This window comes from Linepithema humile, unplaced genomic scaffold, assembly GCF_040581485.1.
Source record: "Linepithema humile isolate Giens D197 unplaced genomic scaffold, Lhum_UNIL_v1.0 unplaced_2, whole genome shotgun sequence".
Taxonomy (NCBI): Eukaryota; Metazoa; Arthropoda; class Insecta; order Hymenoptera; family Formicidae; genus Linepithema; species Linepithema humile.
This window is the reverse complement of record NW_027124986.1, coordinates 396,917-411,946: the sequence shown is the minus strand read 5'-3', so window position 1 is coordinate 411,946 and position 15,030 is coordinate 396,917. Positions and strand designations below refer to the sequence as shown.

Here is a 15,030-nt window from a genome sequence, read left to right as displayed (position 1 = left end):
ATAAAATGATAATTTAACAAAGTAACACTCTGGATCGCTTTAAGACACCTGTAAAATTGTCCGAAAACTATGCTTTTTCCTTGACAGGTTATAAACAATCGTTAAATCAACAGTGAAACGAAGCCTAATTATGCGAGAAAACACACGGTTGACAGCTGTCTGTATGAGTAGAAAATTCTCCTTCTACGTTGGGCTTTCCCTGCTAATCTTAGTTTTCGGATAATTTTACAGGTTTCATGAACACGTCACATATCACAGTACTAACATTTAACGAATATTAATGAAATGGCACGCAAGAATAAATTGGGTAGTCAACATGTCATTTTTTCACGCCTAATAGTTCATCGATTCTCCACCTAAGACGCTGCATAAGAATTTCTGTCATATGGACATGTCGGTAACGGTACTAAGCTATATATATTCTGTATTTATCGCGTTTATTTTTTGGTAAACAAATTTTTAAATTATAAATTAACATTTTGTATGTTATTCAGTAATTTACTTTTATCGAATCAATTGATTAGGTCAAACTGTTACACTATTTATTTATACGATAAATCGACTGGGTAAATTCGACTAGGTTTTTATTCCTACCACAATTATGTCGCTACTGTCAACGCGGAGTTCACGGCTGCAGGACCAGGAGCCTTAATGCCATAAACAATGCACAAAATTTTAATCACAAGTATAGAGCAATATACTAAAAAAATACACATAATCGCTTCAATTTATTTCATACTAGGAAAAAGCATACAAAGAATTATCAGAAATTTACGGCACTGAATCTCCAAAATCTGTACCAATTGAATATGATGATTTGCAAAAAATGGAATATTTGAACCGTGTTATTAAAGAAACAATGAGACTCTTTCCTGCTGCTCCTTTTATTGGACGAATTTTAACAGAAGATTTAAAGATAGGTATATATTAACGATAATTGTGTATTACAATAATTTATTTAAAAATTGTGTTTTTTCGTGCTACAATTAAAAGACAGAGATACATACAAAAGTAATTTTTTAATAATAAGACGTATGTTTACTTAAACTATTTGTTACTATTACATTTTTATTATAATATTATTTTTATATAAACATATGTATATTTTAGGAGAAACTATTTTACCTAAAGGAGCTGATGTAATTATGTCTATATTACATATGCACCGAAATGAGAAACATTGGTCGAATCCCTTGATGTTCGATCCAGATAGATTTCTCCCGGAAAAAAAAGCGCATTGTTCGAAATATTTCATGCCGTTTAGTACCGGACTCAGAAATTGTATTGGTAAGTATGAATGAATAACAAAATATCATGATAAAGTTGTTTTGTATATAATTAACAAAATTGCAGGTCAGAAATATGCGACGATTTCTGTAAAAGTCATTCTAGCAACAATGATACGAACGTTTGAATTTAAAATAGATAAAAATATCAAAATAGATGAAATAAAACTTAATACAGACATATCAATGTGTACTGTAGATCCTCTGAAAGTTAAAATTAAAAAAAGGGAATATTAAATTTGACAAATGTAACAATTCATGTTAAAAGAAAATGTCAATGAAAAATATAAGAAATAAAGGGTGAAGAATATATAAGTGAATTATTATACAGACAGTACCTATTTTTTTCAGTATATTTCATCAAGCAAATGCGAGCAATATGTACCCAGAAAACATTATGCGCATTAATATCTAGCAACTCACGTACATACAAAAATGGCTCATACTGCGCACACAAAACCTTATCCCAGTACGTCGTCATAGCGGTAGCAAAATGTTAGCACACTTGCAAAACGCTTGCACTTGCGGGCAATACACGACTTATATGGTACACGACTAAACATACACCACGAGCAAAATTCAGGCAAACTGCTACACAGATTATTTGCATAAGACGCGCAAACTTTGCGCGCAAGAATTGTTATTTGGGTAAAGCCATGTGCCAACAGATTCCATTTCCATTTTATTACAAATATCGATACAATATGTTCTCATTAAGCTTATTGTTAGTTTGTTTGGCAGCATGGTAATACAGTTAGCTTGAAAATAAAGATTGCAAGAACATAGCATAAATAGTCATTACATCATATAGACAGAAACGTTGATATTGTAGAAGAATTTGGAATATTAATTTTATAAAATAGTCAAACTCGGCTCAAAAAAATTAAAAAATTAGATAAAAGAGGGATCAAGAGCCAACGCAGGATTTTGGTGGTTTATTTATAATCTTCTTTATTCTGAAATCATCGTAAACGTTTCGGCCGACTTTTTGACCATCTTCAGTACATATAAATTAATCTTATGAGATGTCGGAATGAAACATTACAACGCCGATAACAAAGTTCAATCATAGTCCAAGGTTTATTAAAAATTCAATTAGAAGTTTAAATGGTTGTCAGGGAGGGCCCCAACTGCCTACAAATCGATAGCCTACAGTGTCGATAGCCAATGTACATTTATCTACAATTTTTTCATACACAAAAATTTTTGCCTAAGTTTGATAGCCTACAAGCTCTATTGCGCACAAATATTAAATTGAGAAACGAATGTACGTTAGCACATGACATTATTGCGCACACACATATATATATATATATATATATATATATATATATAGTAATAAATATTTTTTATGTATATGTTTATATAGAAAATATTTATTCTTTATAATACATGTTTGTAGAAATCAAACGTTATTTTTTTACCTTTATGTGTTCTCCGTCATATACACCGATATATGCATTTGCCAAACCAGATTCGAAATGGAGATGAAAAATCGTTCACTAGTGTATTCACAATTTGCATAATTTCTAAAAAAAACTTTTTTATTACGCAAAAAATTTTTTTTTTATTTGAAAATTAATTGATGCCATATTAATATTAATAAATTCCATTTAGAAAAAATTAATTTTTAAGATTTTTGTATTATAAAGTACTGAACAATAAAATAGTGTACGATTTAACGTACGATTCATTGTAAGTGTAAGCTCAATGCATAGACATATTCATCGCATAAGATTCTGTAACTTAATTTATCGTGTGGTAGAAAAAAACTATTTCTTGTTCATGGACATATATTAAAAAATAGCAAATCTTATATCACAATGTTGCGGTAAAAATTTACTAAACATATATAATAGTATATAATAATAATTGTATTGTGCAGTACGTAAATGACGCATGTAGATATGTTTTGTGATTAGCATAGTGTAAGCAATTTTCAAATTTTTATTGCTGATTTTTAGAAAATTTATTCTCTTTTAGTAATTGTAATTAATCATTTACGCACGTAATTAAGACAATTAATAACAAAATATAACGCAAAAACGACATCGGCAACGATACGCAAAACGATACTTACAAGAAAAGAGACCCAAGTGTCCTCCTCCGATTTTAACGAGCTTTAAATATGTGGTAAAGTAGCTCAAAATAAGAGACACGTATTTTTTTTTTATGTGCTTTCTTGCACGTTTAGGGTTGAAACAACCCCTACAAGCTAAAACGGTTTTTTTTATTTTGATTGAATATCGTCAAAACTGTAAGAGATATCAAAAAATGTTTCAAATAAAAGTTGCATGGTCTTTTATGAGCTTTATAACCGCGTAGCTTGATTTTTAAACAATTTTATATTTTTTAATTTACCCCTACCCCTTCTTATTATTTTTACGAATTTCAAAATTTTTGTTATGACAAAAGTTGTAGCATTTTTTACGCTGAATACAACCATATATGATTTTATTATGTTTCAAAATCGTATCTTTCAGAAATAAGCTGTCAATGTCGCACTATATGCGTCGCGCTGCGATATATGCATATATATGCATAACGCATCGTTTGTGCCGCGCTTGTGTAATCGATAAGACGAATAAAATTAGAAATAAAGATTAGCATGTTATGAAGTATTCGGAAAAATGCGATCTCATCAATTGTTTATTCTTCATTTGTTTATCCTTGCCTTCTTGCTTGCCAACGGCCGATACTTCAAAATACGGACCTCTGAATTTGCCGTCCTCCGATTCGATCTGCCCGGCTGGCCAGGCCACGGCTACATCGACCGTCTGTTTGGATTCTCGATGATGGCGACAACGTCTTTCGGCATCCGGTTGCACTGCCATGCTCTATCCGGACCTTATCGGGACTTCCCCATGACCTCGGTCCTGTAAAGTTGGAGGATCGGTAACTGCTACTATGACAATGTTCAACGCAAGACTCGATACATGACCTTGGTTTCGTATGTTTTTTGGGCTTCCTCTCCACTGTCGAGGTCATCTTTCGAAATCCCACGGCGTTCGCTTCTTCTTGACGTTTGTTATACAAGACGATAAATTGGCCATACACCCTAACGCTAAAATTCTAAGTTTGTCGGTAGATTATAACAATTAAATAAAAGCGCAAGACCCGTCGAAGCGGGAGAAATCGCTCCCTCCTCGACCGGGGGTACGCAACTCCAAATTCCGTTCCCTTCGGTCGGGCTAGTGCCCTTGTGACGGGCGCGAAGGAAAGCGTCACGTCACACTACTACAATATTAAAGACAAATTTTAATAGAATCAGAAACACATAATTACAACAGAACACGGCAGAATGTTAAACCAATAACTTTAGAAAAAAATACTGATTTGCTATTGTCAATAGAAAAACAAAAAATTATTTTACAATTCTGCAATAAAATTTATTTCTGTATTACATAAAATTACAATGATACACACAATCACAATTATATTAATTATCGCTTTTGGAGTCTTTTTCAAAAAAAAAATTTTTGCACATTTTAATATTTATCATAAAAACATTGAAAGCAAAGTACCGATTTATACGATTGGGTTTCTTGTGGGTGTGTGATTGCGAAAATTTTTAATAAATAGATATAAAATAATATATTTTAATCAAAAAAAGCATTATCTAATAATATTGTTGCACTCGCGACGATCACTCGCGAATGCACTCGCGCAAGAAATAATTACTCAATTCAAGAATAACGAACTTTAATGAACTCAACGATAACACAATTAGAAACGTAACAACAGAACTATCGTGTACAATTTAGAAAACCATCTCACACTCAAAACGCGTTCTCACGGCACTGAGGACCAAGCGTAACTCACACTTGACACTTTATTTACAAATTACTAAGCGACGCTTGTGTCAACTTATTTACAAATTACTAAGCGACGCTTCTCAATGCCAACTCGCAGCCCACACGTCACAATCGACGATTTCCCGCGGTGCGAGCGCAACAATATATTTGATTATACACTGTTAAAAACAAATACAAAAAAAAAAGTTGCAAAAAGTCTTGAAAATTTTCGATATTCTAGCCACCCGCCTTACTCATTTGCCACACTTACTATTTGGCATTTATCGTCCGCTGTTTCCGGCTTAATAGAAAAAAGACGGAACATAATATATTAGCATCTTTCGAATATCTCTTAACAGAGGCGAACGCGGAGCTCACACGGATACGGTTTTCGCTTGTGTGCGTACCCTCTTCTCCACGATGTCCTTGGTGCTGTCCTACTCGAGTTTGTATCACTGATATTGAATATGAATGTGCATAATCAGTAATTACATCCTAGTTTGATATGTATATGTATAATCGAATCGTTCTTTGATTTGATTTGTTATTGACAATGTGTGGAAATGTATAAAAGAACACGCTGTCAAGAAAATATTTATGTAGATGTAGATCTTTCTGATCAACATATCCACTGTACCTTTTAACGATCTTATTGTGAGTGATTTTATTTATCAAAGAATGTTACAACTATTAATATTTTATTAAAAATTTAATCGGCGAGACTATCATCCAACATAATATCGGCTTTCGAATTTCGGACGAAAACTAAGTTTTATCTACTTATTTCAAAGTTACGCTACACGGAAAGAAAGAATTTACTGTCACAGCAAATTTTACGCTGTTATAATAAAAATATAAGTTATAAAGATATTTTGCTACAATAATGTAAATCTTGATATGTCAGAAAATTTTTTTCCGTGTTTAAGAAGAAAATGTGAAAAAATTCTTAAATTGCTTTAAACATCAAACTAATACTGTGTACTTCTTTCTTTATTTGTTTATATTCAAGAAAATTCATTTAAATTAATATAAATATTTTATAATAATCAATCATTATCTTATTTTAGATAACCCAAAATTGAAACAGAATCTCTATTTTTAATTTTTTTCCGAATAAAGCATGTAGCTTTAAAATATTGCCTAATATATGCAATAATTTTAGTTTGCACATATCTCAAGCAATTTGATAAAGAAACGGTGATAACAAAAGTGATGAAGCTCGAAATGCCTACACTTCAAGAAGTGCTGGAGGATAATGGTGGAAACGAAGATCTTTTGTTAGAGTTATTATGTAAATTTCGGCTGTGGTTAAAACAACAAATTCATCTTCCTCAAGGTGAGTATTTTTAAATTTTAATCGATCAGTTTTATCATCGATCAATATGTTAATTATCTAAAAATCTAAAAATATAGTAATTTAATAATCATGCTATCCATGATTAATAATAAAAAATTCACAATGTTTTATTTGTAATTTTTTATCGTCTTTTTTATTGAATCTTACATAGTGACGAGCATTATTTTACATTTTACAGATATCTCCGACCAACGATTAAAATTTTTCATTTCTACTGTCAAATTTGATTTCGAAAAAGCCACAAAATGTTTAGATATGCTTTACACTCTTCATAATCTTATTCCTGAAATTTACGGTAATCTTGATCCTCTTAGCGATGATATAAAACTATACAACACATACTTGTAAGCAATTAAGTCAATTATAAGTTATTTTTAAATCTCCACATATTGTCTTGTATATTTTAAATGTAGAAAATATTATTCAAAAATTTTAATTTTGATTTTATAGTATAAAGTAACAAATATTAACAAATAATTGTAAGAATTGCAAAAACGTATGCACAATAATTTGAAATTTATTTCTGTGCTTGCAAACACGTATGATATTTTTATAAATATTTATTTCAGACAATTCATCCCTTTGCCAGTGTTAACGCCAGATAAATGTAGAGTACATATATCCCGGCTAATAGATTACGATGGGTGCTTTCCAATTGCTTAACACATCTTAACACAAACGTACACAAGAATGCACAAAGTGCAGTGTTGTGCACGACTCAATTGGAACAAAGTGTGTACTAATGTGTATGCGGTTTCGAATAGAATTAGGATTATTTTCAAATGCCATACCCATACCTTAGTATTTTATAATCTATGGTGATGGTAACTGCATTTCCATCTTCTATCTACGGAAATAATCTAAGGAAATAATTATAAAGAAATAATTCTAAGGAAATAATCTGTTTAAAAAAGATATTTTACAATTAATTTTTTTCAATGTTACGTATACTTATGTATATACGTAAGTAACTAATAATTGTTTATTAAATTTTATAGCGAAACATACCTACTATTTAATTATTTATTTAATTATTGATATTTCATAGATATAATATATAAATAAAAAAGCAATGTCACAATCAGAAATAGAAGAGAAAGTAATCATAGCAATTGCTACTGAACTAACGTCCAGCTCTGTTAATACTAGTTCAAGTTCAAATATTTTCAATGATAGTATTAGTGAAATAATCAATTCTAATGAATCTGATACATCTTCCTCAAGTGAAGAAGCTGGAAATGATATACTATTTCCATTATATCAACTTCTCATGCATGGAAGAAGACATAGCAAAGTTCAAGGGTTCCTCGATACTGTCCACTTATACAGTGACATTGTCTTCAAGGAACATTTTAGATTACAGCGACATACAGCATATCTTCAAATAGGTACACTGAATATTATTGTGTATTATTTATATATTTTTTTAATATATGTATCATTCATTTTTATATTTGCAGACATGTTGCAGCAAAGTGATTTTATTCCGTCCCATTCTTCTGGTATGCTTAAAATCTCTGCTGAATGGAGTTTCCTTATATTTCTTTGGTATCTCGCAAATACTGAGCCGTTACGAACCTTGGGAGATAGATTCGATGTATCTGTGTCCTCGATTTTTCGTGTAATACATCGTGTTGTGGAATGGCTTTTATCAAGACTAGACGAAGAGATAAAGTGGCCAGAGGGAAATGATGCCATCCTCGTGACATCCCAAAAATTCGAGGCAAAACGAGGAATAAGAAAATGTATCGGAGCAATAGATGGTACTCATATCGCAATTCGACGGCCTGTTGATCATCCTAGAGATTATTGCAATCGAAAAAGGTTTTTTTCTATCGTGTTACAAGGTGTTGTAGACGCAGATATGAAGTTTACGAACATTTACTGTGGAGAACCGGGTTCATTACATGATGCACGTGTTTTAAGAAGATCATTACTGTATGATACTGCTCAAAATGACATGGAAAACATTTTTCCTAATGGAACATGTATAATAGGAGATTCAGCCTATCCATTATTACCTTGGCTCGTACCGCCATTCAAAGATAATGGACATTTAACAGCACAACAGTCTGAATTCAATTTCTTGCACTCTTCAACACGAATGCCAGTAGAGAGAGCGTTTGGCTACTTGAAAGGGCGTTTCCGTCGTTTGAAATTTTTAGAATTACTGAATATTGAATTTATTCCAAAATTAATAACAGCCGCTTGTATTATGCATAACATTGCTATAAAAGAATATGATGAAAATGAATTCTTTGCTGATGACATTAATAATTTTCTTGATAATGCTGCGGATGATAATTATGAAATAAACAATTTACATATTAATAGAAACAGGAATGAAATAATAGATCGAAGAATGCAGATGTTTCGTGAGTTATTTCCAGAATAAATAATTTTGCATATTTTTTTGTTTACTTTTTAACTTGAAATAAAACTAAGAAAAAAAATAAAGATTCGTAATATCGTAAAATTAAACATTTTATTTATTGTAATGAATGATAAACAAGTTTTTATATCTGCATCTACAACACTTTGTAACATTATATGCATATTGAGGTCTAAATATATAATATTAATCTTATTTAGACTATTTAGAAATATTTTTATTGTATTACTTATGCGACAATATAAATTTAAATATATTTTATGAAATAAAAATAAAGATCTTTAGAGTAAACAAAAACAGAAAGGCTCATACATACACATACTCATTTTCAATAAACTAATTTTATATAATATGAAAATTAAATATTTATCTTTCAAATAATTAGGAAAATTAAGAAAAACAATACAAATAAAACAAGAACATTATTGTCACATATACAAATATCACCAAGTAGAGCAAATCAAATCCGCTATGTTAAACAATTTGCGACGAATGTTTACTACTTATTTAATAAAATGTACTTAAGAAATAAAAATAATAATAAAATATATATGTAAACTATCACATTTTTCAGTCTTCACATGAACTATCCGTATCAGTCTTAAGTTTCTTACTATTAAATGAAGTACGAGTTTCCAATAGCTCTTTAAGCAACCGACATTTCTGTTTTTCAATGTGTAATTTGTCTCGATGCCATTCTGCTGCTTCCTCCAACTTGCGTTTAGCAGTGTTTTGTTTTATATTTAACTGTCTTTCTTTTAATGCTATCAATTTCTTTTTCATTTGCATTTCTTCTGCTTTTCTTTTCTCGTAATTTTCCTGTTTCTCTTTTTTTATTTTATCTTTATCTGCTAAATTCTGTAAATGCTGCAACCACTGTTTTTCCAGCTCTACTTTACGTGCTGCGGTTCTACTCCCTGAGCCATGTAAAGGACGCTTGCTCTTTTGTACATTGCTTACAGATGTGGAATATACAGCTGTTTCTGCGGTTGACAATGGCACTTTTTCGAAAACTTGCTTATTTTTATTTGATAACGATTTTGATAAATTTTCATAACTTTGTTTCTTAGTATTATTAGTACTTCCAGTGCTTGATGTGCTCGGTGTATCGCTTTGTTCTATGAATGTTGATGGAATAGTTGATGATTTCGATTTTGGATTCTTCTTAGCAAAAGTTGATGATATTGTACTTTGACCTTGTACTGTCTTCCGATCACCAAGAATATTTTCCATATGGTCAAAAAATTTAAATGTCATGGCACCAGTACCAGTTCTTTTACTGTTATCAACACAGTCTTTATATTTTCGAGTGAGCGTATTAAATTTCCATCTCACCTGTTCTCCGGAAAACTATAATTTTCAAATATAATCGAAATTAACAAAATATGTATGAATCTTTACGTCTCTAATCTATTGATCCTGTCACTTGCCAGAGATACATTTTTCTAAGTTGCACATGCATGTCAATATCTGTACTTTATATCTCGATGTAATATATGTATATGCACGCACTTTCAGATATGAGGCATAAAATAAATATAAAATATATGTAATTTAAAACAATTTACTTTAAATAAGTGATAGAATCAATGTCCGGAGGTGTATACAGTATAGAGACTGAAGGTCTTTAATATGTATTTAATAGGATTGGAATTAACAAAAATTTTTATAGATGTTTGGAAAAGAGTTTTTAATAGTACCTTATAACCGAGCTCTGAAAGGTCGTCAGCTATTAATATCCATATTTTCCCTCTTTTAACAGGATGATCAAGATCTTCTTTCCTTGCCTCGTAACAGGTAAGTAATGCTAGCGTGCTGCTGTCTGTCCACATAGCAACTGCAAAACAAGTCAGTGATCAAATCATAATATTTGTAAATTTGAAGAGTAAATTATTTTCCTTGTATAGTTTCAAAATTTGTAGTTTTTCTATTTTTGTCCATATTTAATGTGCCATAAATAAAATATAATATAATAGAAAAAATAAAATATAAATAATTTACCATCCTTCTTGGGCTTTTTAGGTGGAGTTGTATGTTTTAATTGAGGGCTATACGGTTCTCGCTCTATATTGATATCATCTGAAATGTCCATGCTACTTTGAAATGTCCATGTTTCTTCATTTGAGTCAATGTCATTATCATTCAAACAATAAATAATGTCCTCATTCGAGTCAATAGCTTTATCATCGAAACAAACATGTTTGAGTAATTCTTTCTTATCCGGCAGAGATAAGAAACATGTTGTACACATAAAATTCGTACCATCTGTCTGTAAGCAATTCCAAATAAAATCATTATTAACGCACGTATATATATATTAAAATATATGAATAAATGTTGAAGCATAATACACTTAACCTGCAAATACGAAAAACAAAATTGACTTAATTTTAATTATTAAATATAAAAAACGATTCATACCAACAAAAATTTATCATTATAATATTATATAATTCGAGTTATTACCTCAGTGATACGCTTTATATTTTCCATTGCTCTTTTTCTTAATCGCCTTTCTATTGATAAATGCCAAAAAATGCCATGTCCTAACCTCATCCCAAGTCGCCGCAGTTAGTAATTTATTTTTCACTAAAAAAACACAAGCTTACACAACCAACTAATAGCCTTCGGGCTGAGTACGAAAGTGTAGTGTTGTGTCGATAATTACAGCAATTGGAACATAACTTGCGTCGCCGTGTGCACGAAAGTGTCTAGGGATATTTCAATTGGAAAGCACCCATCATCATTGCCCCTCTTGCCGCTCGCCCCGCTCAGCATTTGCCCCTCTTGCCGCTCGCCCCGCACAGCATTAGCCCCTCTTGCCGCTCGTCCCTCTTTGCGCATGAGGTAACCTTCTCTCTATAGATCTTGATCACGGTGTAAGAATATAAGGTGATTTCACGGCAACAAATTTTTGTGATTTTCCTGTCATTGTTTCACATTGAACCGCTAGGTGGCTACGTGTTGAGGTTTTTGGGCGGTATTCATAGTCCGTTCTTATATTTAAAATCGTCTTAAGCACGGACTTATATTCGCTCTCTTCGTCACACATAGATTGTGTCTGACGAAGAGAGCGAATATAAGTTCGTTCTTAAGACGATCTTGAATATAAGAACGGACTATGAATACCGCCTCTTTAAATATATATATATGCATATATATTAAATATATATTTATGCATGTATATATATACATATATAGAAATTTTATTAAAATTTTATTGTCCTGCGGAACTTAATTATAAATATTCATTTTCTTAAAGAAACTTAATTTTCTATAAAGACTGGAATACATTATTAATTATTTTTTCTGCAAATTTAACTAAGAATAATTTGTTATAAAAAAATAAAAAAATATTTTGTCAGTAATATATATTTTTATACACGATGTTAAAAGTTTTATTTTAAAAAATTTGTATTATTTAGGACTATAATTATATATAGATGTGCTTTAGAGATTCATCATCTATCCACATTTATCCACATCTTCTATCCTTTTTTACTTGGGATCTTGTACCAACGTGACATCTTGTGTGACATGGCTTAACTATGACATCTTGATCACAGATTTTTTGATAAAATACAATGGTCGTGAAATCACCTTATATTCTTACACCGTGGCTGTCATGGATAAACAGAAAATAAATGCGCGATTGCACATGCGCAAGGGAGGAAAAGATAATTTTATCTTGGCAGGCAGTAAGATTCACAAAGCTTTATCTATATGTAATATATCTATGGTTGGAGCATATTGGTGCGAGTAGAAGCCATAGACATAGAAATAAGGAGATAGAGCATAAAACTTATAGCGTTTTCGATTATACAGGATTTGAACGACCCAGGGTTGGTTAATGACGTCATTGCAACCTCTCCACCAATGAAAGACTTGCATTTATAGTAAAATAGTGATTGATCAACCCTGGGTCGTTCAAATCCTGTATAATCGAAAACGCTATTACTTTAGGCAAGAGGAGTGAAGTTTCCGCGGTGCGGGGAATAGCAGTCACGTGATATTTTGGTGCCACATTGGCATTAGTTATAGCCATAGACATAAGAATATAGGGACCGAGCATATCGTTGCGGGGGGGAAGCTACTGCGGGACGGTGCGACGAGGTAAAGTGTGCCTAAATTTGATTGGCTATTAGTTTGCGCAAGCGCGATGTAAGTATCGTGCGACTTCCAGTGTGCATGGACATAGGAATATAGGGTCAGAGTCATAGACTTATATAAATAGACCCAGCGTTCTGTGAGAGGAGTTGTCCGCGTCTTCTAAAGGACAGAATGATACGCAGTAAGGTGCTGTCTCCGTCACTTGCTGGTCTGGAGGGGGAACGTCGACAACGTTGAGGGGAATTAAAAGGCGCGCGTACCGCATTTATACATGCGGTACGCGCGCCTTTTAATTCCCCTCAATGTTGTCGACGTTCCCCCTCCAGACCAGCAAGTGACGGAGACAGCACCTTACTGCGTATCATTCTGTCCTTTAGAAGACGCGGACAACTCCTCTCACAGAACGCTGGGTCTATTTATATAAGTCTATGGTCAGAGTGTAACGTCGCGAGAGGAAAATCACTGAAGGAAGGGGACGAGGTAAACTGTGCATATTTTTGATTGGCTACTATTTGACGCAAGTGCAATTGGTCATTATTCGACGCAAAAATATTATGCAATTTGGGCAGATATAATGAGCATTTGAAGTTATATCAAGAAAAAACATTAATTAAAATTGTTATTTTAAATATATTTTGTGAATATAAAAAATGGTGCAGTGTTTTGTACAGTCTTGTAAAAATAGATCCGACTATCAAAATTGGAAACAAAGTAATAGCAGAAATAATGTAAAAATAACATTTCACAGGTACTGAAATTATTTATTCATATTAAAGTTAATATTATATGTTTAAAATAATATTATATATTTTATTTTAAAAGTATAAGTTGTTATATATATATATATATATAAAAATATTGTTTTTTTTTCTTAGTTTTCCCAAAGATCCTAAAACTCGTACATTGTGGTTAGATATTTTGGAAATAAATTCATCATCTATCCCAAGTACAGCTCGTATTTGCTCTGTCCACTTTGAAGAGAAATTCTTTGACAGAACATGTTTGATAACTCGACTTAGACGAAATGCATTACCTAGTGCAGTGCTCGGAATTAGTCTGAACATTTCAGCCGATTTCCGTGGTATACGCCTCCTCTCCTCTCCTTACCGCGCGCACCGCAGCCGCTAGGGCCAGCGCCGCCGAGCGTTAGGAGCGGCACTATCCGATTATGAATGGGTTCTTCTCCCTATTTATTAAAATTTAAAAAAATTTATTAAAATTTATTTATTAAAAATAAATTTAAAAATAAAAAATTTATTTTTAATAAATTTCAATAAATTTTTTTAAATTTTAATAAATAGGGAGAAGAACCCACTTATAATCGGATAGTGCCGCTCCTAACGCTCGGCGGCGCTGGCCCTAGCGGCTGCGGCGCGCGCGGTAAGGAGAGGAAAGGAGGCGTATATCACGGAAATCGACTGAAATGTTCAGACTAATGGCCGGAGCACAGACTTTTGCATAAAGCATAACGCATAATCATAAGGAAATTGATTGGTCCATTTCCTTATGCATTTGCTTATGCTTATATATAGACCAATCAATTTCCTTATGCTTATGCGTTATGCTTTATGCAAAAGTCTGTGCTCCGGCCATAATTCCGAGCACTGACCTAGTGTATAATAACAACAGCATACGTATAACGATAACCAATCAGATTCTGTGTACACAGTATCATGGCGGACCCCCCGCATTTAGGTTTCACTCCCCTCGTCTATCAACCAAGTTTAAGGCGGGAGCACAGACTTTTGTATAAAAGCAGAACGGCGGCAGTAAGCGAAATTGATTGGTCCGTTTCCTTATGCATTTGCTTATGCTTATATATAGACCAATCAATTTCCTTATGCTTATGCGTTATGCTTTATGTAAAAGTCTGTGTTCCGGTCTTTACGCTCCGTCCCTATATTCCTATGTCCATGGTTATAGCATAAATGTGGCACCAAAGCACCATGTGACACGTAGTTCCTGCTCCCCGAAAGCGGCTTCATTCCCCGCGGCTTACACTCCGTCTCCTTATTCCTATGTCTATGGTAGGAGCATATTGCTGCATGCGCATACAATGAACAAACCTATAGTAACTGATATTAACTGATG

General features: G+C 32.5%; 3 protein-coding genes and 1 long non-coding RNA gene across 5 annotated transcripts; 3 read left to right on the top strand and 1 right to left on the bottom strand.

Annotated features, from left to right (window-relative positions):
- Positions 1-163: 163 nt before the first annotated feature.
- LOC137001869 (cytochrome P450 4C1-like) lies at positions 164-1,606 on the top strand. The gene is made up of 4 exons (XM_067361051.1): positions 164-187; positions 743-920; positions 1,111-1,287; positions 1,354-1,606. Exons 1-4 carry the CDS (start codon positions 164-166, stop codon positions 1,521-1,523), a joined length of 549 nt encoding a protein of 182 aa, XP_067217152.1. The 3' UTR covers positions 1,524-1,606.
- Positions 1,607-5,631: 4,025 nt separating this feature from the next.
- On the top strand, positions 5,632-7,021 carry LOC137001852 (uncharacterized). Its single transcript, XR_010891688.1, has 4 exons — positions 5,632-5,734; positions 6,243-6,416; positions 6,616-6,781; positions 7,007-7,021. It is a non-coding gene; the product is annotated as an uncharacterized lncRNA (long non-coding RNA).
- Positions 7,022-7,074: 53 nt separating this feature from the next.
- LOC137001850 (uncharacterized) lies at positions 7,075-8,876 on the top strand. Its single transcript, XM_067361034.1, has 2 exons — positions 7,075-7,825; positions 7,898-8,876. The coding sequence occupies exons 1-2, from the start codon at positions 7,510-7,512 to the stop codon at positions 8,830-8,832; spliced, it is 1,251 nt and encodes a 416-aa protein (XP_067217135.1). The 5' UTR covers positions 7,075-7,509; the 3' UTR covers positions 8,833-8,876.
- A 523-nt stretch (positions 8,877-9,399) lies between these two features.
- LOC137001851 (uncharacterized) lies at positions 9,400-11,504 on the bottom strand. 2 transcript variants are annotated; one of them, XM_067361035.1, is made up of 4 exons: positions 11,296-11,502; positions 10,831-11,098; positions 10,530-10,666; positions 9,400-10,179 (listed from the first exon to the last, which is right to left on the bottom strand). In XM_067361035.1, exons 1-4 carry the CDS (start codon positions 11,383-11,385, stop codon positions 9,400-9,402), a joined length of 1,275 nt encoding a protein of 424 aa, XP_067217136.1. In that variant the 5' UTR covers positions 11,386-11,502. The 2 variants fall into 2 exon arrangements, with proteins under 2 accessions (XP_067217136.1, XP_067217137.1); XM_067361036.1 differs by lacking the exon at positions 9,400-10,179 and having other exon boundaries at positions 10,199-10,666; positions 11,296-11,504.
- Between the last annotated feature and the right edge of the window lie 3,526 nt (positions 11,505-15,030).

Excerpts from the sequence above, each read along its gene's own strand:
- LOC137001869 (XM_067361051.1), top strand. The coding sequence starts at position 164 with ATGAGTAGAAAATTCTCCTTCTAC. Across the intron at positions 921-1,110 it reads AACAGAAGATTTAAAGATAG|GAGAAACTATTTTACCTAAA; the intron begins GTATATATTAAC and ends TGTATATTTTAG. Across the intron at positions 1,288-1,353 it reads CGGACTCAGAAATTGTATTG|GTCAGAAATATGCGACGATT; the intron begins GTAAGTATGAAT and ends ACAAAATTGCAG.
- LOC137001850 (XM_067361034.1), top strand. The coding sequence starts at position 7,510 with ATGTCACAATCAGAAATAGAAGAGAAAGTAATCATAGCAATTGCTACT. Across the intron at positions 7,826-7,897 it reads TACAGCATATCTTCAAATAG|ACATGTTGCAGCAAAGTGAT; the intron begins GTACACTGAATA and ends TTATATTTGCAG.
- LOC137001851 (XM_067361035.1), bottom strand. The coding sequence starts at position 11,385 with ATGAGGTTAGGACATGGCATTTTTTGGCATTTATCAATAGAAAGGCGA. Across the intron at positions 11,099-11,295 it reads ATATAAAGCGTATCACTGAG|ACAGATGGTACGAATTTTAT; the intron begins GTAATAACTCGA and ends AATTGCTTACAG. Across the intron at positions 10,667-10,830 it reads TAAAAAGCCCAAGAAGGATG|TTGCTATGTGGACAGACAGC; the intron begins GTAAATTATTTA and ends CTTGTTTTGCAG.